The sequence below is a fragment of the Balaenoptera borealis genome, assembly GCF_965194805.1.
Source record: "Balaenoptera borealis genome assembly, chromosome: 14".
NCBI classification, from domain to species: Eukaryota; Metazoa; Chordata; class Mammalia; order Artiodactyla; family Balaenopteridae; genus Balaenoptera; species Balaenoptera borealis.
Genome location: NC_138875.1, coordinates 20,981,726 through 21,007,983, shown reverse-complemented (window position 1 = coordinate 21,007,983; position 26,258 = coordinate 20,981,726). Strand labels below are relative to the sequence as shown.

The following is a 26,258-nucleotide window of genomic DNA, read 5'->3' as shown; positions in this document are numbered from 1 at the left end:
GGCAACATTCAGCCTCTTTGAGAGCACCCAGCTTCGTTGGCTCGTTCCGTATCCTATTCCCTTCTGTAGGGGAGGGGCTGGTCCTCAGGTTGATAGCCACTGCAGCTTCTCCTCAATCAGAAAAGGAAGGAAAAACATAGGACTCTCCATAGGTTTCACATTGATTCAGTTTTGGAGGTATTACTGAGAATTCTTAGGTTTTTCCCCAAAGTCCAGGGCAGTTTCTGGGGTTTAAGAACAGATAAGGAACTAAATCCTGCTCTGCCTTTCTCCTCTATTCCAGAAACAACTATTTTGATTTTTTTTTTCATTTGCAATTGACTGCTTTCTTTTCTTTGGTTGCTATGGTTGGTGTGTGTGTGTGTGCACTCGCGTGCACGTGTGCATGTGTGCTGGGACTTTTGACTTCATTAGGTATTGGGGGGGAAATTAGTTATGTGTTAGAATTCATCATCGTCTCAGTTAAATGTTTGTGTTGGAAGATTCCCTCATAGAATATCTACTACTAATAAAAAACTCGAAAAACAAAGTTTTCATTATAATTTACTGTAACTCTTCAATGTCCATTTAAAAATACACAGAAATTGCTCTCATGCATGACAGAAACATTTTTTCTAGCTGTTTAGAATATCCACATCTTTTACTCTCACATAACAAGAGGGCATGCTAGAAAACATTTGACTGAGGGAAAAATAATAAGTCTTAAATTTCTGTCAGTATGCAGTGTTAGGAACTAGATAACTTATTCTAAATATTTATTATTTTTGTCATAACCCATTTGAGTTAATTTTTTTATCTTGTTTTTCTTAAAATGTTTTCATTTTCTTCACAGCTAAAGTTGAAAATTGGACAAGAAAGATGTTTATATTTCAGATTTTTTGGGGGGGGGGCATATGATCCTGACCGGTTTTCTGTATTGAATTTTATGATTTGTATGTGATAATAAGTCTCAGTATGCTCAACTGGATAATTCTCTTTTTTTCCTGACAATTCGCACAAATAGCAATAAACTTATCTGATGCCTGCAAAAAAAAAAAAAAGATGTTTATAAATTGTATATGTATGGATATATAATTTGCATGTCTTTGTGTATACATAACATTTTAAATATAGGTATTCGATGTGATTTTACAGTTTACATAGAATTACATAGGAGCACAGATATTTATATAAATATATAGAAGTAAATGTATTTAATATATATGTGTTTATATATACATATACATATGCATACATACACACACACACACAGACTTAATTGTTGGAGAGTTGCCAACATCTACTGAAGGACACTGATAGCACACAAATCAAGTTTCCAAAGACATGGTGATAACATAAGTAAGCATATAGAATTAGGACCTTGAGATTAATCCTCCTATCATTTTTATCACTAGTTTGAGCCGTACAACATCATTCTCCCAGTTTGGTCCTAAGCTCTACAGTTAAAGAGAGAAATGGAAAGCTCAGTCTGGATTTAGAGAGAAGAAATCCTGATTACAGAAGCAGCCGAAACTGAGGAAGAGTAATGGGATTATTTGTCTGGATAAAGAAAATTGTGACAAGAGTTCTAAAATAGTTTCTAAGCACATATTTTAAAAAACCAAAACAAAAAACAAAATAAAACAAAAGAACCTAAACACAACTCTAAAGTAAAGGTTGAAGGTCAGATGTTCTTCATCCCCACAGCACATAGACTAGAATTTTTAGAAAGGAGCACAAATTTTTTGGCATAATGGGGTAAGAGATAAAATCAAAAGGTCTCAATTTTTATTTCTCTAAGATGATTAAAATATCCTCTTTGCCAGCTATAGCAGAATAGCTTATAGTTCGATGCTTCTAATATTCTATTGTTGTCATTAGCATTGACTTTAGAAGAAAAGTATATCCTTATTCTTAAATGTTTTTCCTCATCTAGCTTTTCCATAGCTATTACCTGTTTGCAGCCAGAAAGTGGCAATGCCAAAGCATTGGCCTATGAAGACTAAACCACCTCCATGCCTGTTTATCTAATAAGTATTTATTAGCACCCATCCCATGTTTAGTCTTGGGGACAGAAAGAGAAGTAAGGCATCCCCTGTCCTTAAGAAATTAAGAGCTTGGTGGATTTGCATCCAGATGGATGCTACAAGGGGATGAATTGTTGGTGCTTCATCAGCTTTTCTGAAATGTAGTTTTCAATAATGATGTATTTACTTCTGCTTGAGAAAAATATATATAATTAAATATACCACTTAGGCTTACACATATGTCAGGGAAAAAGGTAATGTACATTCTGGAAGTTGTTAAGAGGACCCAAACACCCCCTGCCCCCGGAAATTGAAACAATTTTTTGAATAGAAAATGCTAAGAATAAAATCCATAGCTTAATAGTCATTTTTCTAGAACAATGGGAGCCCCAGTCAATATTAGTAATTAGAACAAAACTAAAATGAGATCTTATTTCCAATGTGGAATACATTCTAGTCACTTAAGGCTAGAACCCAACTTACACCAACCTAAATTTTTTAAGAGAGTACAGACAGGTATGTATGAGAGACAACTCAAATAGAGAATGAAATGCAAATCTCAGCACCCAGTCCTATGGGGGAGGACAGATATGTAGGTAGGAAGGAACAAACTAGAGAGAAATATTCAGCAGATTTCAAGTCACTTGTCACATAAGAAAAGGCCTGGAGAGAAGTGTTGGATTGGGCAGAAATATATCACACAGCTCCTTGTTAAATAAAGGAGAAGGAAGGTTATTCATTTAAAGATCAAGTTAGCTGAAAGAAAGTTACTTTGGCACCAGAAGTTGGTGCAGGAAGAATTGAAACTATGGAATGAAAGAGCTATTTCTAATCTATAAATTGAATGTCCATTAGAAACCTTATTCCATAAAACTAGGATTTCGTTGAGGTACATTTAACATGGAAGCCTGAATTGATAAAAAAAATTTTCCCCCTGTTCTATGTTATCTCTAAACCTACATTCAACACCAGATGGCTTCCTTTGTAGTCATCTGAATGTGATTACATATCAAACTATGGCTCCTTAAGGTGAAATTATCTGACTGTACTTGAAAGAACTCAATTTATTTTGGATATAGAGTTAACCCAATTTGGCAGCAAACGTATTTTAGATTTTTGATCTGGTCAGAATCTTCAGGTATTTGCATTTAAGAGAAGACTAATGGGTTTATGTCCATTATTTCAACAACAAATTGACTCCAAAAAGCCTGGAGAGATAGGGAGAAGTGTTTTGCTCAGGGACACTAGTTGGCTTTCCAGTGTTCCCAGGGTAAAAATGTAGCCCATCGAGGCTCATGGTAATTTCTATTGTCTTCCTAACAAAATCTCACTAATCTGTTTTTTTCCTTGATGTTTATCATTCCCATGATGTTTATCATGTTTATCATTCACCAGTTGTGTGTTCTGCCTAGTGTTCATTTAAAGCACCTGCATTCCTTTAAAGTTTCATTCTTGCAGTTTCAAAGAGCTGTAGTAAATTTTTAGGATGTATAGAATCTTCTCAATGTCAAGGTAATACAGAGTGTTAATTATGTGTCCTAGAGCAGTATTTTAGAATTGACCCACATTTATTTGTACCTAAATAACTGGAAAAGAATAGATAAGTGTTACTAAAAATACTTGTGAGGCATCTTTTTTGTGAAATAAAACCTTTAATACTATTTAGGTTGTTGGTGATGACTTGGTTTGGGGCTGAAATTACCGAATAAATTTTACTCTACAGAATGCAAATGATTAGTCATAGCATAGAAACTCATTTATAAAATATTTAATTTAGAGAAAACATTTACTCAAATTTAAGGTTTAATTGTACAATTCTAATGATTGCAGTATAGAGGGATCTCTCATCTATTAGTCATTTCTAAATATGATAGCATTTTCTAGAACAGACATATTTTTTCCATCTTTCTGTTGTAGTCACTATTTCTTCTTCCCTCAACCCCTAAGTTATAAAAATTCTCTATATATGTACTCTGAGTACTTAAGAAGATCCTGAGAAACCAAGATCTAATGAAAATGTGGGTAATTTATTTCTGATCATGAATTTTATTCTATCTAAAGAAGGAAAATAAAACAAAATCAATCAATCAATCTTGCCTGAAATTGCTGTAGCATCATACGTGTATGTTAAGCAGTTCTCTGAAATGGACTAAAACTGTGTGAATGGAAGATTTGATAAACTTGAAAATTCATGGCACTTCATTTTTATTAGTCATTAAGAAATTGTTGCCCCCCAAATAGTTTAAAGTAGTTAATTATTCCTTCCATGAGAGTGGAAAGGAAGGAGAACTATGTTAATATTCAAAGGGAATTAAAAGAAAAAGCATATGCTTCAGGCCCCATCTTTATAGTCTGGTTAGTAAATAATGATGTAGGTGAAAAATATCTAACAATAATAAGTGGTATAAAAATTGAGCACAGAGAGAGAGCACTGCAGGAAGCAGGAAAATCCATCATCGGTTTCATGAAAGACAACATTTCATGGAAGAAGGAGTGTTTGAGTTCCCTCTTCATGATCAGAAAAATGCTAAAGAAACATGTCCACAACCATTGATAAGTCATATTCACTCATTAGTCCCAGTTTATATTTGTGTTGAGAATCTAGTACCCCAGAGCAGTGAAAGGTATACCTAGGTCCTAAATTCTTGGAAGCAGTCCTAAAATAGGATGAATAGATCCTAGTCTGCTCATCACAAGAAAAGAGAAAGAAAGAGAGAGGAGTAGCATAGGAGTAGGAAGGATTAAGAGTATAGAAGAGGAAAGCAGGAAGAGAAGAGAATACCAAATCTCCTTCTCTCTATATAAATATATACACATATATATGTATATGTTTATGTATGATGTATGTTTATTTATATTACTTATATACATATATATTTAAAGTTTAGTCTCAACCCCCATAAATTAATTTCAAGATCCACTTATGGAAGTCGTCTACATTTTGAAAACTCTGATGTGGGCACAAATGATTCCAGGAAATCTGATGAACATGAACACCAGGGCTTAGCAGACTTAGACAGTTTTCATGGCACCAGGAAAGAAGGACTTAAAGGGAGAGGCAGAATAGACAACGTGATGTTATTTTTTTAATAGCTCTAATTGCTTAATTTCTATTATCACTGAGGCTTTGGGAATATTTTTGAGTTATCCTTCCATCAGAATTTTTTTGAGTTATCCTTCCATCATAATTTTTTATGGCAAAATAATTTTCCATCAGAATTTTCCAGAGGTAGAACGATTACAAAATAGTTCAGAGTGTAGGCAGTGGAGTCAGCCTGTCCGTGTGGTTTGGAGAAGTTGCTTACACACCACGGTCTCTTCCTTTCTAGAATGGGGGTAAAAGAGCCTGCTTCAAAGAGTTGTGGTGTGAATAATAAAGTGCTTAGGCTAATAAATTGTACAGTCAGCTCTCAATAAATACTGGCTATTGGCTGGTAAATAAATACTTGATCAAAATCTGTGATAAAATTGACAACAGAATCCAAAAGAGACAATAAATGTATCTGCTCAGAGGCACTCAAGATATATTTCTGATGTTGGTTCATTCTCAGTGAATTTGGTGAAAGAATAAATAAAGTCTAATATTATTATAAATTATAAATAATTAATCTTAGCCCTATATACAGTGGTGACACATTCTCTGTAGGAAAGCTCTCAGACACATTTTTTCCATATCTTTAGTCTGCGAATATTAATGCATCCCAGCCAAGTCATCTAAACCAAGTTGCCCCTGTGAAAGATTCAAGAATTAATAGTTGTTTGGTACTAGAGGCCCAAATATTTAGTTAAAAACAGCAGGATAAGACAGGGAAGGGGAAAGAGGGAGGGACAGAGAGAGAGAGAGAGAAAGAAAGAGGAGAGGAGAGGGGAGGGGAGAGGAGAGATCTGACTTCCAAGATCATTCAGTAGAAGAACTAGGACTTGAATCCTGGGTGCCTTCCACTGGCTCTTCGATTTTTCTAGAAGGCAATGACCATCAAAGATTGCAAATTCACTTTGACTTCAAGGGAAAGTTTTGCTGATGGTGGTTGGAAAGGGCAAAGTATGGTGGTTACTCAAAGAAGCAAAAATTAGCACACTTTACTCACTGAGCATAACAACAGCAAAGACAAAAATTATAATGTCTTTAAAAATGTCTACGAAAAATACATATTTATTTCCAATGTGAAAAGGGGATCAAGGCTGCCACTTCCCTGTGAATTTAACCTGGATTTCAGACAATATAAATATTCAAATTTGACATCATTTTAAGGTTCCCAGTGGAAGAAAATGACAATCACTTTTTAAAATTTTTTTCTTTATTGGAGTATAGTTGATTTACAATGCTGTGTTAGTTTCTACTGTACAGCAAAGTGAGTCAGTTTTACATACACATATATCCACTCTTTTTTAGATTCCCATATAGGTCATTACAGAGTATTGAATAGAGTTCCCTGTGCTATACAGTAGGTTCTTATTAGTTATCTATTTTATATATAGTAGTGTGTGTACGTCAATCCCAGTCTCCCAATTTATCCCTTCCAACATCACTTTTTAAAATGTTCCTTTCCTACACAGTGTTTTGAGGCACCAAGTCTGAGAGATTCACTAGCGAAGGTGTGTTATATTTGTAATTTCCTTTCAACTGCAAATTTCCATCATAGAGTAACGAGTATTATGGTAATTAAGACATTAAATTAAATTAGTGTATCATGTACCCTGCTGAGACAATAGTAATATAGTATAGCAATGCACTAGAGTAGATAATTGCTAGGACAATAGGCATGTGTCCACAGTAAAGATGATGGTCATTTTTAGTGCCGTATCACCACAGCCAGTTTCAATGGGAACGAGTCCGTCACATTAACTAAATCCTAATGAAACTCTAGAATTACAGAGACACTAAGCATTCATGTCTTATACACTGGGTTGTGTCAGTCATATCAGCTCCCCTTCATTTGCTTTATCAGCATAGTTTCCATAGCTTTATGGACTTCCCAGTGTCCTTTATGTAGGTCAATTGGATACAAATACTTAGTTATTCAGAATGTTTATTATATGCAATTATTTTTATTTATTTTTTTAAATTTATTTTTATTTATTTATTTTTGTTTATTATATACAAAGGTTATTTTGTTGTTTGTTTTTTTTTTACATTCTTTGTGGCAAGACACCATTAACACAACAACACACTGTTTAACTGCATTTGGCGGGGGGCGGGGGGGGGGTGGAGGGAGTTTATCATGTCCTACAGTAGTTCCTATAAAGTAAACTAAGGGCTTAAGGGAATTATTTGAATTACAAACATTTTCAATATTTGTTTCTAAGTCAGAGAAGATGTTAGCATGCAAGTTCACATCCCCACCCACTCACTTTTTATTTTTCTGTCTTTACAGTTCCACCATGGTTTTTAAATCACCCTTCCAACCTCTATGCCTATGAAAGCATGGATATTGAGTTTGAATGTGCAGTCTCTGGGAAGCCTGTGCCCACTGTGAATTGGATGAAGAATGGAGATGTGGTCATTCCTAGTGATTATTTTCAGATAGTGGTAACTATCTTTTTTCATATTCACTTTACAATCCCATTCATTGTCTACTCTGTTTTCAGTTGCTTTTCTTTCTTGGGAACAACGTTCCCATTGGGAATGTTTATGATGTATGAAGAAAATTGTTCCAATAAAGCAAATCATTTTTTAGACTTGGAATTTTTGAGCTAAAAAAGTCATCAAACAGTCTAGTCATCAAACAGTCCAGCCCCCTTGTTTTACAGACACAGTTTTAAACAAACAAAGAAAAAATGGGGGGCCTAAGACCAGTGCTTTCTAAATATTCTCATTGGTGGTTCTTGGAAAAACAGAGTTTAGAATCTAGTTCTAGGCTGTATGAATCCAAGAATCTCTTACTTCTTTAAATTTTGCCCATTATAATAAAGTTTCAAGTAAGATGCGCTACTTATGAATATGGTAGTCTTACTTCGATAATTAAGATGGTCACTTTTTGCTCCTTTGCTACTCTTCCAGATAGGACCAGCTGATCCTACATGAGCAGTAGAAAAGGGCAGTGATGATGGTGATAGTGACAATGGTGGTGGCAGTGGTGGAGAGGATTTGAAGACCCAGAGTTCACATCCTTTGCAATTCTGAACTTTGGAAAGAATTGAAGCCAAGAACAATGGTTCTTATAGTTCCTATAAGGTTTAGTGTACCTCTCTGTCCCTGCCCTGGAGAGAGATAATAGGGATAATGGTGGTATATTCACTGAGTTGTTGTCCTGGTACACAGTGAGTGATCCATACCTATCATTATTATTATTGTTTTTGCTGCTACCAGCAGAATGCTTTGCTCATTTAAAAATACTCTGTGAAAACTCTCCTTTTGGTGTAGGTCAGCATCAGAGGTTCTGAATTCAAATGAATATCTGAGAAATATGAAAAGCACTTTTTAAATATCAAAGAACTTTGCAGCTAAAGAAGGAAGCTTTCAATCCATTTCTCTTATGTTTGAGATGCAGACATGACCCTGTCAAAGAAAAGTGGTCCTCCAAGCCAGGTCTCCCAGGAGACGGCAATTATAGTGTAAGTGCCCTATAGAATTCAGGCACAAGCTCTCTCCTTGGCTTTACAGTGCCTCTTGCTGGTGGTCCCTCTTGCATGATCAGTCGCCTTTCAGAAACTTCCATCATCTCTTGATTCATGCATTTTATCACATTATAAGGGCTCTTAAGGAATACATCCGTAAAGAATATCTTTATTATGTTTATCACCACTTACCATTTTTCATTTTTAGTTGCATTTAATTGGTTGGGAATAGAGTAAGAAAGGAAAAAAAATTAACTTTTGAATGCCACATCAATCCATTAGTTCCTTTACATGCAATGCTGTTTCCCCTATCACTGAATTAAAAATGATCTGCCATGGGGCAACTGGAAATATGTTGTATATGCCTAAAATATATGCTACTTGCATATAGAGGAAATTGTTGAGTGCCCTTAAGGACACAGGATAAAATGAAACATTTTATTTTTTTCTACAGTTTGAATAATCTTTCCCCCAGCATGACTTATTATAGCCAACCTACTTAAAATGTTCCTTTTCTTAAGGTAAAAAAAGAAAAAAAAAAGTATGGTATGAGCCCTTTTCGCATTAAATTGTGCTTAAAAATATTTCCCCAATAGCTCCAGATCTGTCACACATGTAACATTTAGCACAAATAGTAACTTATATGAGAATTGTTAATTGGAAGTTAGTCAACTTTATCTTAAGAATTTTACATCAGCTGAGAATTGACTACAAGACACTAAAAACAATTAAGAATTCCCCACGAGGTAATATTTATCTCTTAATGACTTCAGGGGAAGTGATTTAACTCGTCTCACTTACTGAACTAATTCTTACACTATCGAAGATAAACTGAGTTAGTGTAATTAAATGCTATTTCAGATCATTTTATCATCCATCCTTGAAAACTATGGTGGCCCAATTTACATAAAACAGGAGTTAACATTGCTGTGTTTAATTTATGGATTACTGAAGGTGAAACATTTCGGCCATATAACAAGAATGACATGGGTATAAAAGATCTACCATACCCTCCTGCAAATCCCTGAAAGAGCACGCCATTTTAAAAGGATTTTCAGACTTTTTTTTTCTCGGCAAATGTCCAGAAAATATCCAACCTAGATTTCTTGTCGTTTAGAAGCTGCAAAGATAAGTAATTTTTGTTTACTTTTGCTTTTTTTTTTTTCCCCCTCCAGCAGCCACTGAAACTATTTCCTTCAGTATAAGGAAAAGAATGAGATTTCTTCTGATACTAACCTCTCTTTCGTCCATACCTAATAAAAGAGTTTTCTGTTTACTGCTCATTTATTGGAGGCTGATGTGCATTCTTGGGAGTATACTTTTCATGGCAGAACTAGGTTAAATTGCCGCACATGGATTCAGCAGAGTCTTGGGAATCTGTGACATTTCCCAGGTGACACAGGACATATCTGTAAGGCTGAGGACCCTCTTGCCCTCCCTTCTGGATTCTTTTGGGAAGTTTGATTAAAATTTGTTTTGTGATCGTTTTGTCACTTGGAGTGTTTTGCTTTTTCAAATGCTTTACCTGCTTTCTCTTCTCCCTAGGGAGGAAGCAACCTACGAATCCTTGGGGTGGTGAAGTCGGATGAAGGCTTTTATCAGTGTGTGGGTGAAAATGAGGCTGGAAACGCCCAGACCAGTGCACAGCTCATTGTCCCTAAGCCTGGTAAGATGAAGTGAACTTTGCTCTCGTTCCTGTAGTTGCAGTTCTGCGTGGTTCATCTGTGAAATCTGTACTGTTTTCCCTATTCTCAAAGTCAATTTGAAATTACTGAGTTATTTAGTTAATCAGGTATACATGTGTGTATTGATGGTATATTTGTGCTAGCAAATTATATCTATGACTATCGATATATATCCCCATCCAGTGAGATACAGTCAAGATGACAACCCCTAAATTACTACCATCTCCCCTCTTTTGCAGCCTACCTTTCTTCTTGGTGTTTCATATAAATATAAACTCTATATATGGAACATATATATATATGTAATATATATAAAATAGATAAGCATATACATGTATACATACATGCTTATTTATAGTCTTAAATCAAATCAATGGAAGTTGGTAGAAAACTAGCAGAAGTAGTCACTTGAAAGTAAAAACATTTTTCTCTTTTTTTAAAACAGATTTTGATAAGTTGTCTTTTTTTCTATAATTTATTAAGTTTTTATTTTATTTTGTTCTGTAATCTTTTAGAGGTTTAATATGGTGGTGTATTCAAAACTAGCATAAATCTATAATAGACATATCATGTAATATCCCCATAACAATATGATTTCCAGAAAGCAAGCAAACAGACAAAAACAAACACACAAAAAAACCAACTGGTCAGCTACTCTGAAATGTGGTTACACTAAAGAAGGTCAAAAACATCCCTTCTCTCTTTTTATTCTTTTTTTCTTTTTTAAAGCAGGGACTGAACAATTGTTTATATAGATCAAAATACCTTAAAATATTAATACCTCCTCATGAAAAGTTTTCATACCACCTATTGATTATGTTAATTTCAACTTTTTTAGGCCAGTTTCCTTCCTCTTGATTCAACCTTGTCTTAATCTTTCCCTGCAGTAATTTTAATAGAAAACAGAAACTTCTATATAGCTATAGAAATATATGAGACATAGTCTTTCTTTGGCTTCTATCATTTACAGTGTGCCTGTTGAGGCCTTATATTCTGTGCATCTCTAACCAATTATCCGAAGATGCTCAGACTCTCATAATAATGCTCACAATGATGACTTTCTCTGTTTTTCTTGATTAAAACAAAAAAGCAACCATAGAACCGCAGTCCCAGATGAGTAAAGGAATGAAAGGAACTATTTAGGAATTTAAAGGTACAGTTAACTCTTGTTCAAGATCACCAGTTTCTCTGATGGACTGTTTATTTTCCCTCCATTTAATGTGCCTTACATGTGAGTGTAACTTCATTTGTGTTACTAAATACATTCTCTTCGGCTGAAACAGTAATGAATAAGGAGGAGAAAAGGAACCTCTAAAACCAAGGTCTCTAATGTGAGCCATGGTTTAAAAACTCTGTGCTATCTCATTAGCAATGACAATATGGCAACATTTACACTAATACTGGCTGCTACACAAGTCACAAAATAAGAGAATTCTAGTTAACGTTGATTTTCATGTAAGTCCATAAAGCTGAGGAAAATGCAAGATAAGTAGTCCCATATTTCTAAAGAGAAGTATGAGGTGCATTCTCCTCGGACTTGTTGGCAGTGACCAAACAGGCCCAGTGATCGTCCCCTTTAACTGCCATTAGGGATGGAGGTTTCTTTGAAGTGTTGAAATTCATAGGATTAGACAGACATCGTCATGGTGTTTTCTTTCCCCCACAAGTCAAGTTGTGGAGATACCAAGAAAACCCCTTGAACAGAGTGTTTGTGGGGTGTGTGTGTGTGTGTGTGTTTTACTGGGAGTTTCTTGCAAAAATGGAAAATGGGCAACTTATCCTGACTAAAAGCTCTCTGGAGCTGCCCACAACTGCAGGAGGAGAAAGGGGAAGGCAACTGTGGGGAGAAGCTCTATTTCCACCTTTGGGAAGAATGAGGGTGTGAGTTGCACTTGAAGAAAGCAGGGTGGAAGACATCTTGAAAGACCTTGCCCACGAGGTCCTGGCTGCCAAGGCTACAGCAACCAAAAGACACTAGAGGGACACTGGCTGGGACGGAGCTGAGCTGGGAGCTGGTGCAGAAGACTAGCCAGATCCTGCCGTGCCTGCTGCAGGAAGGGGTCCAGGGTGGGGCTTCCGAGGTTGGAGGGGCCTCTGAATAGCACAGAGCTGCTCCCCAAAAAGAGGCAAATGGATGCCTTCCATGACTGTGGACTCTTAAGAACACAGGTTAAGAAAAACAGCCTTTGTCTCTTTACTCCAAATCCATCCTCTCTTTCTACCCTGGAGAAACCCTAAGCAGAGGGGGAAAACAACAGACCCAAGAGAATAAAAAAAAACAGGTGACAGACAGTCCCATTGCCTCTTCCCCATTTTTGGTCTCAGGCCTACTCTGGGAGGAGGGGAGAAACTTTAAATTGAACATTAAGTTAATGTCTTGATTTAGATCACACTGGTTTGTGTGTGTGTGTGTGTGTGTGTGTGTGTGTGTGTGTGTGTTGCTCTTGTTGTTGTCATTATTGTTTTTAATATCTGAAAATAAGGCTTTTAACATATTAAGGTGCCCTTGGGACCTGAGGATTGACCCAAGTTGTTATCTGGGGTAGGAAATATATCCGATAGAGTGTGTTTGAAAGTGGATGACAGGAGAAAATAAAACTGTTTCCTCTTGATATTCCAATAGTTCAGCTCGTTCAATAAACCAATTATAGGCATTCAACTTCACTTACACCAGGCAGCTCTGAATTCAACAGGTAGCTCTTTATTAATAGTGTCTTGCCTTCCACTCAGGCCCTGATTCATTTGGGTCTCTGTGACCACAAAAGAGCAAGGCGCCCCTCGGCATAAATGTCATTTACCTCCTGGCTAGGGCAAACCTTGGAGAATCTTGATAATTCATTCTTCTCCCATCTAGATGGTAAAATGTTGTCAGTGGATTCTACATTCTTGGTCAGTGTTTATTGTATCTGGCATTGGATTAGAATGAAGACCAAAATCTGAAGGCGTGACAGAACACCATTGTGACTGTCTTACGTCCCCTCCTTGTAAATGATGGATTGCTTTTTCCCGGCTATTTAATCAGGTCTTCAAATAATGCCTCTCCAACTCCACAGAGGTGCAGTGTAGGCCGTGTGCACAGATGGTGGAGAGGCCAGCTATAAATATAAACTCAGCAATGAGGCTGACCTCGGCGGGAAGAACAAAGCCCTCTCTGTTTAGGTCCCAACAATAAACGGTCACCATATATTTTGAGGCACATCGTGAGTCTGCACTGACCAGCTGTTCAGCTTTGGTCTGTCCACATGCTTGCGGCTAAGAGTTTCTCTTGACAACCATAACAATCTGCTTCTAACTGAAGTGCACACAATGGCCTGTTAGAGCCAGTGCCCATTGTTGGTGGATATTTACATAAGCCTAATGAAGTTTCAACCTAGTCTTTTCTATATAGTTAGTTATTCCCTCTTTAGCAATTAGTGACTTAGGAAAGAAACATCATCTACAAAATTAAATTGAGTTAATGACTTGTTTTTCTTTCCAGAAAATAAATTTTGGGAAAATACTGAAATGTGTGCACTGTAACATGTGAAATATATACATGATTTCCTCTAGATAAAGATCAAGAAGATCAATGGCACTTAAAAAAATCATTATACTAGAGGAAGTGCTATCAGTAATGGTTTCTATCTGATACTCCAACACCACACACACAGTTCCAGACTGCCGACTATCTCTCTGTATACCTAACACAAACATGAATGCACACCCACACTCGTGCACCCACAGACAATGGTCTGCACACTTAAGAAGACTTTGCATATGCATCAAAAATACTTAGCCATATTATGTAAGTGGTGGTGAATGCGAGTTAAGATATTTTATCTGATATGTATCACTTGTATTGCCTATTCATCTCTTCTAAGAGCTAAGGAAATGTTTTCTTGTTATTTGTTTTAGTTTTATTTATTATTTGGCGAGGGACATTGGTTAAGAAGTCCTCTTTCCAAAAGAAGATTGACTGTAGCCCTCCAACTCTACTATTCAGTGAACAGCCCAGCCAAAATGTGCCAAGAATCAATGTGTTAGGCATCATAAGAATAGGATGTTTCAGTAGACAGATTTGCAAACAGGTAACCAGTACCTTAGGATCTGGTTGACATAGCAGATGCTGATGAGTTAGTTACCCTTGAGTCTCATCCAGTGAACTGGAGTGTGGGTAAGTAGTAATTAAATTAAGACTGTCGGGTAGCTAGAAGGAAAAGTGAGCATACTTTCTGGTGCTGGTGGGGCAGCGTGGGAGCGTAGAGAGCAAGGCAGGAACAAAGATAAGATAGATATAAGATATCAGTTATCTCTGAGTTAGTGATTCTGGTTCTAGTTGCTAGGTAGCATTATGTTTCCAGGCCATGGTCTTCAGTGAAGGTAATTGGAAATACCTAACTGCTGGGCAGAGAAGAAGAGGGCCAGGAAACTGGGAATGCAGCTGTAATCAGGGCATATGTAGTCTTGAATATTTTAAATTTAATGGCAGAAATGGGTGAAGATAGAATAAAGTTGCCATGGGAAGAAATAATGTATTCTTCATATTCTACTATGCACAAAATTGTTATGTGTTCACAAATGAATAAATGCTATTCTAAATATTTCCTAAATGTAGATCTGCTTGGGCGAGGTACCAAATCATGCCTTCTATTGAAGAAATATGTATGAGATATGTGTCTCATGTTAACAGTGAATATTTTTTTAATGCTGCTTTTGTGTTTTTCCTCCAATATTGATAGCAAAATAGAGTTTCCCACTGTAGGAGGGGAATATATTGGTTAAGCATTTAGCAAAATAGTGAGCTACTATCAATTCCTTGTTCTCCCCTGGGAAAGGTTACTGATTACAAATGCTGTAGAATTTTAAACATTGTATTAAGGTGGTAGAGCATATATTAGCAGAAGTATTAGGTCCAATCATAAACATCGAGGCATAAAATCAAAAGTTCTTTTGATGCCAAAAACTTGGCCTCTGTGTACCAGTGCTGAATCAAATCTCAGAGACAGAGTTTTGGGTGAAGTAGGAAAGAATAGCTTTATTGTTTTGCCAGGCAAAGGGGGACACAGCAGGCTCCTGCCCTCAAAAACTATGTGTCCCCACCCGGGAGGATTTGGTGAGTTGCTGATAAGATTAGGGTGTGTGCAGGGCCTGCCCTCCTTTAATCTGGTGTCAGGTAATCTTTTGATGAGCTTCTCTGGTTCCTTTAATCTGGCCTCCTCGGGTGGTCTTCTCTCATATGAAGAATGCTGATATCTTCCATTAGTTGGGTTTTAGTTCTATAAAGGGCTTAAAGACATTGTTATGTGTATCCCTTGAGGCAGCACCAGGACCCTGCCCCAAGGCTGCACTATTGTCTCTTGACTGTTCCTCCCTTGTCTCTGCATCCCCTCCCTTCCCTGATTAGCAACTGTTTGAATCTGCCCTTTGGATCTCAGGGAAGGTCATGCAGGCTGGAGTCTGTTCCCTACAAACAAGAAACGGGGGACGTGGAAAGGCTTTTGTGCCCAGGAACCCCACAGGGTCCTGCTCGGTTTCACTTTGGATCTGTTTTTCTGACTTGTTCCCTATCAATATGAGAAGAATACCTTGAAATCCAAATGGGCAAGAGGAATATGTGGGTGCATACTCATACAGTTGTATATTAACTGCAACTAGTTAAAGTGTTTCTTACTAAGTGTGGACTCTTATATAGAAACTTCAGTGAGATTGTGTGAAACAATGAAAACTTGTACAATTAGTTGTAACACTTCAAGATCTGTTAGAATTTAATTTTTCAGTGTAATAGCACATAAGCAACTGTGTAAGAGAGATTGTTACTAACTCTCAAGTGATGTACTTTTTAATCTGATATTAGTCATTTGTGGTCAATTAAGTTGAATTTTTGTCCTTATTATGAGAAGGGTTACTATGATTTAAATGCTCAGTATTATTTTGTGTGGGATCAAATTATTTCTGGAGTTCTGTAAATAATTTAGAAGAGCCAATTCCATGTATTGGACTAATATATTGGTGGACCCAAACTAGAAAATGAGTCATTAGACAGTTTCCCTCACACAAACTGAGATGCTCATTAAAACTACAAACATTCTCTTTAGAGTTCCATCATTGAGTCTACATGAATGAAGGTGCAACTTAATATTTTTGAAACTTATTTCCAGTGATGATTATAGTGATTATAGCTCATAAGCTTTCCACAAACATTTTCCCTTATAAGCCTTAGTAATTAACTGTAGCTATTAAGATACAGAACTGATTTTTTTCAAGGAGGTTATTAACGTCCGTATATGTATGTGGCTGTGAATTTGTTCAGTGTACTGAAAAATTATTTCCCTAGCTAAGGTAAAGATAAAAATAAGAGGAAGGTAATGTCTGCTCTTTCATTTTCTACCTCAAAGTCTCCTTCCCCTTAGAGAAATGTTGACGCTCAAACTAGCACTTTCCATGAGGGGTTCAATGATAGCAGAAGTTTCGCATTTGATCTTTTGCCATGTGATATTCACCTAGTCTATGAGATGTGGACACATTTCATCTCCACATCCTTCTCTAGTTTATCTATAGAGATTTAAACTATATTGGAATATAGAATATAATGAACAGAATCTTAGACAATATTGCCTAACCTTTCCAGGTCTCCATTTCCTCAGCTTTAAAATACAATAGATAATTGTCTCAAAGATTTAGTGCAATAAATGTATGTCAGAGGGATTTGTAGGCTGTAAATTGCTACACAAATGTTAGCTATTATAAAGTCTTCCATTGGTTTATTTAGTCTCAAGAAAAACAGGAGGCATTTCTTGGGATGGATACAATGATAGCTATCTTCTAGCATATTTTTCCATTATCCAAGAAAAGAATTAATAAACAAATATTTCAGGGACAGTGGCAATTTGAAATTTAGGTTTTTAGCCCAGTGGACAAGGTGAAGGGAAAAGGTTTATTTCAGAATGCCTGCAGTGGAGAGGTTTGTAGTAGGATTTACAGTATCCCTTTAATGACTTGCTCATTCCAGTTTTATGTTGGCAGAGGTTTCCCAGCAAATAAAGACTTGTCACTCACCTTGTCCTTCATTCAGCACGTGCTTCAAGTAGGAAGCTAGCTCAGTGCTAATCAAGAGGATATGGCTGTATGGCAGACTTTGAAATTAGAAATGAATTCTACAGTAATATGAAGTATCCTGAGACCAGTGATAACTATAAATCCAAACAATGTGAAAGACTTGATAGATTCATAAATATTGATCACATCAGACTTTGGTGGTAAACACACCAAAGATTGTTATCCCATAGCTTTTTAAAAACCCCATTGTGAGGAAGTAGAAAAGAAGAATCCTGATTTTTACACTGAACCCAAAGGATCTTGTTCTTGTATTTCTGCCTTTTATTTATAAATCATCGTTTGATAATAGATGTGCCTGGACACACACATACAGATATTCCTTCTGATATATTAGTATAAGAGAATTTTAAAATATCAATGTACTCATTAGTAGGAAGTATATATAATTTAATAGCTAAAATTATATAGATGTAATTTTTAACTGATTATCAAAGTGATAATAATCAACATTGATAGGACCACAATGAAATAGTGCTCATATACACAGTTTGAAGGAATGAATTACAGTGTAGTCAACAACATAGGCCTCAGATGATTCCACAGGAAGCTTTGAAGCTGGGTTAGCTACTCAGGGTACTCTACCCCCAGAGATGGGTATGACCTTGAGTGAGGTGGTTCTCTTTAGCTGAAGGCAGTTACTGGAGATCGATTCTGTAGGGAGCCATCAGCCACCATCACTTTCTCCAGCTGTAGAAATAAGTGCCACAGTCCATGAAAGGGAGATCCAGCCGATACACCACCCTGTTCACTACAGTCTCCCCCTGTGCCACTCAAACCTATTTGCTCCATGTAACACATTCTAGAAATAACTATTCCAGGATACGGGTTGGTCTTATTCCCTGGGGGAAAAGGAAGGTTAATGGGATGAACTACAACCCTCACCAGTACAACTACAGCTGGTCTCAGGGCTGCAATTCATGCTCATCACTTTCTTCCTCTCACCCTCAGCCAACATCTCTGCTCATCTGTATGGCTTAGCAGATGGAATGACTCAAACTCCTATTCCTTTGCAAGTCATAGAACTTGTAGTAGTCTATTTACCATCAAAATTGGGGAAGAGAGTACCAAGAGACACTCCAGTAGATCACCTGGGTGCTAACCACAGTCATCCCTGTTTCCTGCTTCCCCCTGATGATCTGGATAATTATTCTCTCCTTGCCTGCTGGTATTTTGGCACAAGAAGCCTGAAATGACCAGGAAGCAGTGATAGCTCAAAGGTTAATGATAAAAGTATTCCTCCTCTGGGAACTAGGACTTCTAAGTCCTAGAGTTTCAGGGATGAGAAACACAGATTCCCAAATGGGTCACTGGGAGTGATGGTAAGCAGGATCGCACCTACTTCAAACTCTTTTATCCATTTACTCTACCTTTGGGGACATGGCACCATATACTGATCATTCATTTTGAGTATGTACCTTACTCTAGAGGAAGGCTCTTCATTTTTTTAGGATATCGTCTTCAGTCTTAACCCATTGCTCCTCCAAAAGACTGTACTTAGGCTGTATCAAGTTAGCAGCTTCTCAGAGGTTGGTATGTGATAGGATGAGGGGATCCCATGGTTGTGTATTCATGTCCACACCCCTTTTGCTGTTAAGTGTGTTATTTGATCTTCTGTAATATTATGCATGATCCCATGTCTGTGGCTCAGAAACTTTGGGAGCTCTCAGTACTGCAGGCTGAAGCCTTGAGAATAAGAAAGGCGGAATATGTGTATAGTCCAATCAAGATGAATTTCTGCCCTTTCCAGAGTAGAAGGAGTTCAGTATAAACAACTTGCTACCAAAAAGTTAGTCGGTCTCCTCAAGGAACATTGTTTTATTGGGTGCTCTGCATCTGTCTCTTTACTAGTAGATTGGATGTATGGCAGCTCCAGTAGCTGCTGGTGAGGAGCAGCAGCTTTGTTGGGTTTGAGCCCATGTTGTTGGGCAATGCACAGGTCCAATCCCTGCCACAATAGCCTCTTCATTTATGCACCTTTTATGTCACCACTGGAGCCTGGCTGATATCAGCTGGCCAGATTGTTCCATCTAATTGATTGTGTCTCTTTCATGGAGGATACAATCTGGTGTTTAGATGTTTTCAATTAGCAATAATCATGCCTGGGATAAACTCCATTGACTACAATACTTCATTGACTACATTGCACAAAGCTTGGGGTTTAGATGTGATTCAAAGATCTTTATAATACTTGATATTCACTCCCAGAGGCCCATCCAAATCTTTTCCAAATCTCCATGTCCCTGATCTTTCAATCACTATCCCTCCAGACCCCTGGTCAATCAGCCAAGCCATTTGACTTTGCTCATAATCTATATATATATTCTTACTCTGGGCCATTTCTCTCTTCATATAAGGTAGATGACCTGGTATACCAAACATTCTGCCTATTGAGAAAAGCTCTCGGACTGCTCTCTTTCAGGGCTCTCCCTAAGAGGGGCAGCCATCTATTCTGAGTGCAACCACATACCCACATACCAAGCTGACAAAGCTTGGTCTTTTTCCTCCTCAGTCACTTGGTCATAAGTGTGAGTCAAAGGGGAAGTTCCTTGGACAGCAGTGATTGAAAATATGGTGGTCAGGGACACCTGCCATTATGCCCTCTGGTCGTGCTTGTGCCTGATACCAAATATAACACTTTCATCTGATGATGGTGCTGCTTGAACTTTTGACTCAATGCATCTCAGGGAACCCAGCTCAAGATGAACAATTCTCGCCAGTTGATTATCCAATAGTTGGATTGGATTCTTACTCCAATAGGGCCCAATATTTTGTCAGAATCCATTTTATAAATGGTGTGTAATTCTCTACTGCAGATGGCCTGATTTTACAACAGAACCCTAAGGGTTTATGTTGTGATTCCTCTATCAGGGTCTGCTGTCATCTCTCCATAGAACTATTTTTCTACCACCAATGCCTCTAATACTACGGAGTCTACTAGGTTGTATAGCCTAAGTGGCAGAGCCACTTGCATCATGGCCTGGACCTGCTATAATGTCGGTTTTTACTCTGGAAACCCTACTCAAAGACAACACCCTTTCACATTACTGAGTAAATAGGTCAGAACAGAATGTGCTGCCTGCACAACCCAAATGCCTAAGAGGCATTGTGATTCTTTCTTAGTGTTTGGAGGTATCAGATATAATAATGTGTCCTTACCTATAGGACATGTCTTGCCATGCCGCAAATCACAGTGCCTCTAAAATCTTTACTGACGTTATAGGCCACTTTATCTCCATAGGGTTTTTCTCTCACCACTGGAATGTATGTTTTTTACCAAACCCTTCCATATATTTGCCATTTCTTGCTCAACTTGTCTGGTGAACATGCTGTCATTAAGATAATGGACAAGTGGATTATGCTGCAAAATATCTGGATGGTCCAGGTCCCTTTGGACTATATTAAGACAGACATGAGAGAGTTAGCATAACTCTGGGACTGAAATGAATGATGATCTTTCATTCCTAGTGAATGAGAAAATATTTTGGTTATCCTTTCTTATAGGGATAGAGAAGAACACATCACTATGGCTAAATGTGACTGGCGGTCATTTGCATTTCATGCAAAGATATAGCATCTGGTATAGCAGATGCAATGGGAACCACCACTTAGTTAAGTTTGTGGTTGTCCCCTGTCATCTTCTAGGTTTGATCTGATTTTTGTGAGGGACCAGATAGGGGAATTAACTTAGAATGTTATAGGAATTACCATTCTTTAGGACTTTAAGAGTGGCAGTCACCTGTGCCCTTCCCCCAAGATGTGATATGATGCAGTGATAAATGGAATATAAAATATAAATAGTGAAATATAAGTATATAGTGGAATAAATATATATAATATGTATATAAATAGTGGAAACAAATATAAGAAGTAGAATATAATTTTTGCACGCAATATGGGTCCCAACTTTTAAAACAAACAAATCTAAATCTATTTCTATATTTGTAACAAAACTATTATTTTTATTTTAGAAATCAAAATACATGGATGCAAACAGTATCAAACAACAAGCAATATACACTAAAGTATTGCAAGCGTTTTAGAAATGTGAGTGTGATTTTGCCTTTAACTTCAGGCCCCAAAGAAGCTACTGGGAGTATTCTCTGCCCCTTGGGACATTTAGGAGACCTTAGGAGATAAGACTTTTGTATTTTAGTATTTTCAATCTCGTGAGAAACTTAGAAACATAAGAAAATAAACACTATTTTAACTTATGGAAAATAACATGCCAACAGAGCTATCATCAGTCCTATTTAGAGTAAGATTTATATAAATACAGACCCAAAGGAAAACACAGAGAGAATAACAGATTCTAGAAACTTCTTGTGTTGGGTACTGTGGGCTAAGCATTTTATCTGCATCATTCCTTTCACTTCTACAGTAATCCAGTCTAGAATATATTGCTATTCTCATTTCGAATGTTAGAAGGTTGTGCCCCAAAGAGGACCATGCAATATAAAATAGCTACAAAGTGGTAGAGCTGGATTTGAAAACACTGTTAAATCTTTGTTAGTGGGTAGCACGCTGAGTTTGGGCTTTACAATCTCATATTAATTGATTACTCTCAAGAGTCCTATGGAGGAGATAGAATTGTTTTCCCCTTACTTTGTGGGTGAGGAAACTGTGGCTCAGGGAAGGTAAAACTTCTCAAGTCCACACAGCCAGTCAACCCTCTGAGTTTTGCACTTAACTTTCTCATCCACTCTGCCATGATGTGACTGTCCACCCATATTCTGTCCACCACATGGATCTTGGTCAGGTGAATGGGTGATATTTCAGATTTATTTGAATCTAGTCAGACTGGTTTGGGAATTATTGATAGAGGAGAAAAGCTTGGAATTAATTAAAATTTCTAACATTCTGCCACCCAAATGATTTCTGTCCAGATTCCCACTGTGCTAGAGGTCATTACTAAGTGTGGGTCAGTTATAATATTGTCTTAAGGGTCTTAAAGGTAAACATCACATAATCTCTGCTATTCAGGAATCCATACTTTAACCAAAAATACACTTGATGCAACTAATCTTACTTATCAAATACAGTTAAGACAGAGTGACTTGTTGGGGTGGGGGAACAGTGCATGGAGAAAGAATCCATAAGGATCAACAATCCCATTAAATGTAAATAGTCTAAACACTCTAGTTAAAAGATAGAGATTGTCTGGTTGGATAGAAAGACCCAACTATATGCTGCCTACAAGAAGTCCATTTCACATATGAAAACACAAATATGTTAGAAATAAAAAGATGAAACAAGAGGTATCATGGTAACACTACAAATAAATAGATAAGAAAAAAATTTGACCTGGAGTTTCTATACTAATGTCAGGCAAAATAGATTTCATGGCAAGGAATATTACCAGAGATAAAAAGTTAATTTCATAATGATAAAGGTTAATTAATCAAGAGAACATAATCCTCAATGTGAATGCAACTAATAATAGGTCTTCAAAATACATGGAACAAAACTGACAGAACTGCAAGAAGAAATAATCTACAATTATAATTGGAGAGTTCAACACTCCTTTGTCAATAACTAATCAAACAAGTTGACATAAAATCAGTAAGGATATAGAAAATTTAAACAACTCCATCAACCAGATTGACCTAATTGACATTTCTAGAACACTCCACTGAACAAGAGCAGAATGAATACTCATTCTTCTCAAGTGCACACAACATTTACCCAGTTAGACCATATCCTGGATGTACAAAAGAAGTCTCAAATGGACCTGGAGGGTATTATCCTTAGTGAAATAAATCAGACAGAGGAAGACAAAAAAAAAAAAAAAAGACAGAGTGACTTGTCATGGTGTTTTAATTGTTCAACATTTATTAAGCACCCCGAAAATGTATGAAGACTCACATAACAAATACAAATTAGAGATAGTAGATGCCATTCAAAGAAAGTTCAGTTCTTTATATTTATACTCCTTAAATTCTAATACAGCTAGTGCTTGGTGTATTTTTGTTTGTTGTTGTTCTAACCCTATTTTTAGTACCACTTGTCACACAGAATGACAAGGCTTCTATTGTTTTGAAAAGTTCTTTCACTTATTGTTTTATTTTGTTCCCAGCTTTAAGTAAGAAGCTCCAGGTTAAAAAATAGGTTTAAAACATTTTTTTTTTCAGATAGTCTACTCATGGGTCTTTAACCAATAGTGTCGTTCCATTAAAAAAACAATAGTTAGTTAATAAGCCTAAATGACTAGTGCATGCTGTGCATAGCTGTCTTTGTTATTTTGTGTTGACAAATAACCACCAAGGATCTGTAGATGACTTTAACTTTCCCTGACAATATTGACAAAATATATATATACCTATTTAGTTGATATCTGAGTTAGACATATTGTGGAACATAAGAAAATTCAGTTGAAATGAAAAATAACCCGTCCTCAAAATAAAACATGCATCATTATAAAGCAAGAAAAATCAAATAGAGAAGTGAGTTTTCCATATTTTCTGTTATTTTTCAGTGCCAGTTCTTATTTAAATAAAGATCTACCTGATAATCAGACAAAATATTCCTTAGTTCTGAAAGATGTGGACTGAGTTTATGTACATAAAAACGTACAAAAGCAGAATAGACTATCTTGAATAGAGAAGAATGATTCTCTAAATGATTTTCTCCTAATAATGTGGCACTTATTTGGGAGAAGAAAGAAATAAAAATACTATGTAGCATATTGTATATCCTTCTCTTGCCTTGTCTTTTTGATCTCGTAAATAGAAGGAGACATGAGATAACAAAATTGGTGGCCCAGACATAAGTCTTTGGATCTCATGAATTTCATATCCAATTTCTGGCATACAGACTACCTGCTTTCTTTTCATATGTGAGCCTTACTTCTCATTATTTAATATGAGCCTTTGAGCCCAATTCTGACCAGATATTTTAGGTCTTTAACATGCTTGCCTAGAAAGGATATTGTGACCCTTGGGGAAATTCAACTGAATGAAGTGGTAAATACCTTTTCCTTTTTATATCAGGAACAATAACAACAACGATAAAACCTCATACCAAGTAGATAGTTTCTTGCATATAAAACGTTATCCTAGAATAAGTTATTCCTATTTTCTGAATGCAGATGCTAAGTGGTTGCTCAAGCTTCTAGTCTAATAGGGAACTTTGAAGTAGAACAAATCATTACCATGAGTTCCAGGAGTATATTCATACAAGAGGTACAGCTAGCACAATGAAGAGCTTAAGCAACTCTTCTGTGGAACAGAGGAACTCATCTCTGAGGATGTGACATCTAAGCTAAGATGGACGTTGAAGAAGGAATGTGATTTTTGCCAACCTGTCCAGAAAGGCAGAGAAATGGCTGGTAGAAGACATGTTACACCCAAAGCCTAGAGAAATAACACAGAAGCAGAAGTATATATTCAGAGAAGTATGTGTGGTTCAGTAAGATGGGAGAGATATGCAGGGGCTGAATCACAGTCTGTCTTTCAGAATAGGGCAAAGAAAATTGGACTTTTTGTCTAGGCTATGTGTGGGATGTGGGGGGCTAGGATGTAAAAGATAGGCATGCTCCTACTGGTGTTTTTAAAAGATAACTCTGGAAGCAGTGTGGATGATAGCTGGGTTAACAGTGGTAGGAGGCAACACTAGAAATAGAAAAAGTAATCGGGAAGGTATATCGTCCATTGGTTAGGCAAGAGAGAATAAGGCCATCTAAAACAACAGTACAAAAAGCATGAGTAGATATATTAGAAGGTCTTCAAAATGTGGAGATTACTATGAGTATGTATGGATGCATTAGGGATCTGGGATGATTCCTAGATTCTTGATTTAACTGTATAGATGGTAAAACCATTACTTACGAAGGGCAGAAGACTAAGAAGAGTGATTTAGTGCATTTAGACAGAAAGAACCTGGCTAGTGGGTTCCTTGAGGGAGCCTGTTTTTGCATTTCAAGCACCTGGTAAAAGGCCTAACAAGGGCAGGCTCTCAATTACTCACTAGAAGGCCTGAAAGCAAGTTCTCTGTTTTACTGCTTAAGTGACAATACCAGTGATTTAGTAAAAGATGAAGCAAAGGACGTAAATGTTTAAAAAGGTCTCAAAGCATATAATTGAAAAATTTATAATCATAATAGGCAAAATTAATAGTCTGACTGAAAAGGAATGTTCTGCTGTGTGTATTTGAGAGATTGGAGCAGGAGGAAAGATGAATGCAAAATGTTTTGTAGTATCCCCAGAGGGAAAATAATTATGGTCTGAACTGAGTGGCAACTCAGCTCATGGAGAGAAAGATAAATCCAAAGAATACTATGGAAGAGGAAATGCTTAGCAGTTTGCATTTGAACTGAAAAAGAGATTTTAATGCTGACTGGGAATCCTGTAAGTTATTGGCATTGCTGCTGGTCATGAAAAGCTTAAGGGAGAGTATGACGGAGGCTTATTATGCACCCTAAGTTCCTTGATAGGCTATAAGTGAGTCATTCTCCTACTGATGAGAGGATTCCTCCTTGCTGGACATTTTTTTTACCCAGCTCTGAGGAAGGGACTCATTGTACTGCCATCTTGGAAGGAATTAAAGGGCTATGCATTAACATAAGATAACCATTGAGAACATACTGTCACCGCCAGGACCAGAATATATTGATTTGATTATCCCTTAACTATCAGAAGGATATAAATGATCACTTCTTTTTCTTCTCTCTCCTCTTTGTCTCTCCTTTCTGTGGCAGACACAGATTAGAACTGAGAAATAGATTAGAAGTGGAAGGACTAACTTTGGTTCTTCGCCACCTGAACATATTCCATGTAATTTACCCCAACTATCCTTGTTAGAGTGTTAAATATCGACTAAAGAGTTTAATATGGATTTATGTAATGAGTTCACAAATTGATTTTGCAGAGTATGCTTGCTTTAGGAAATAAGCATCTACTCACGTGGCTTGGATGCCATA

General features: G+C 36.9%; 1 protein-coding gene across 1 annotated transcript in view; it reads left to right on the top strand.

The window, feature by feature from the left end:
* The window catches only part of DCC (DCC netrin 1 receptor), a 1,166,696-nt gene that overhangs the window by 672,066 nt on the left and 468,372 nt on the right, over positions 1–26,258 (top strand). Inside the window, exons 6-7 of the mRNA XM_082353405.1 lie at positions 7,382–7,536; positions 10,110–10,230. Of these exons, the coding sequence (XP_082209531.1) occupies positions 7,382–7,536; positions 10,110–10,230 (276 nt within the window). The remainder of the gene's footprint in view (positions 1–7,381; positions 7,537–10,109; positions 10,231–26,258) is intronic.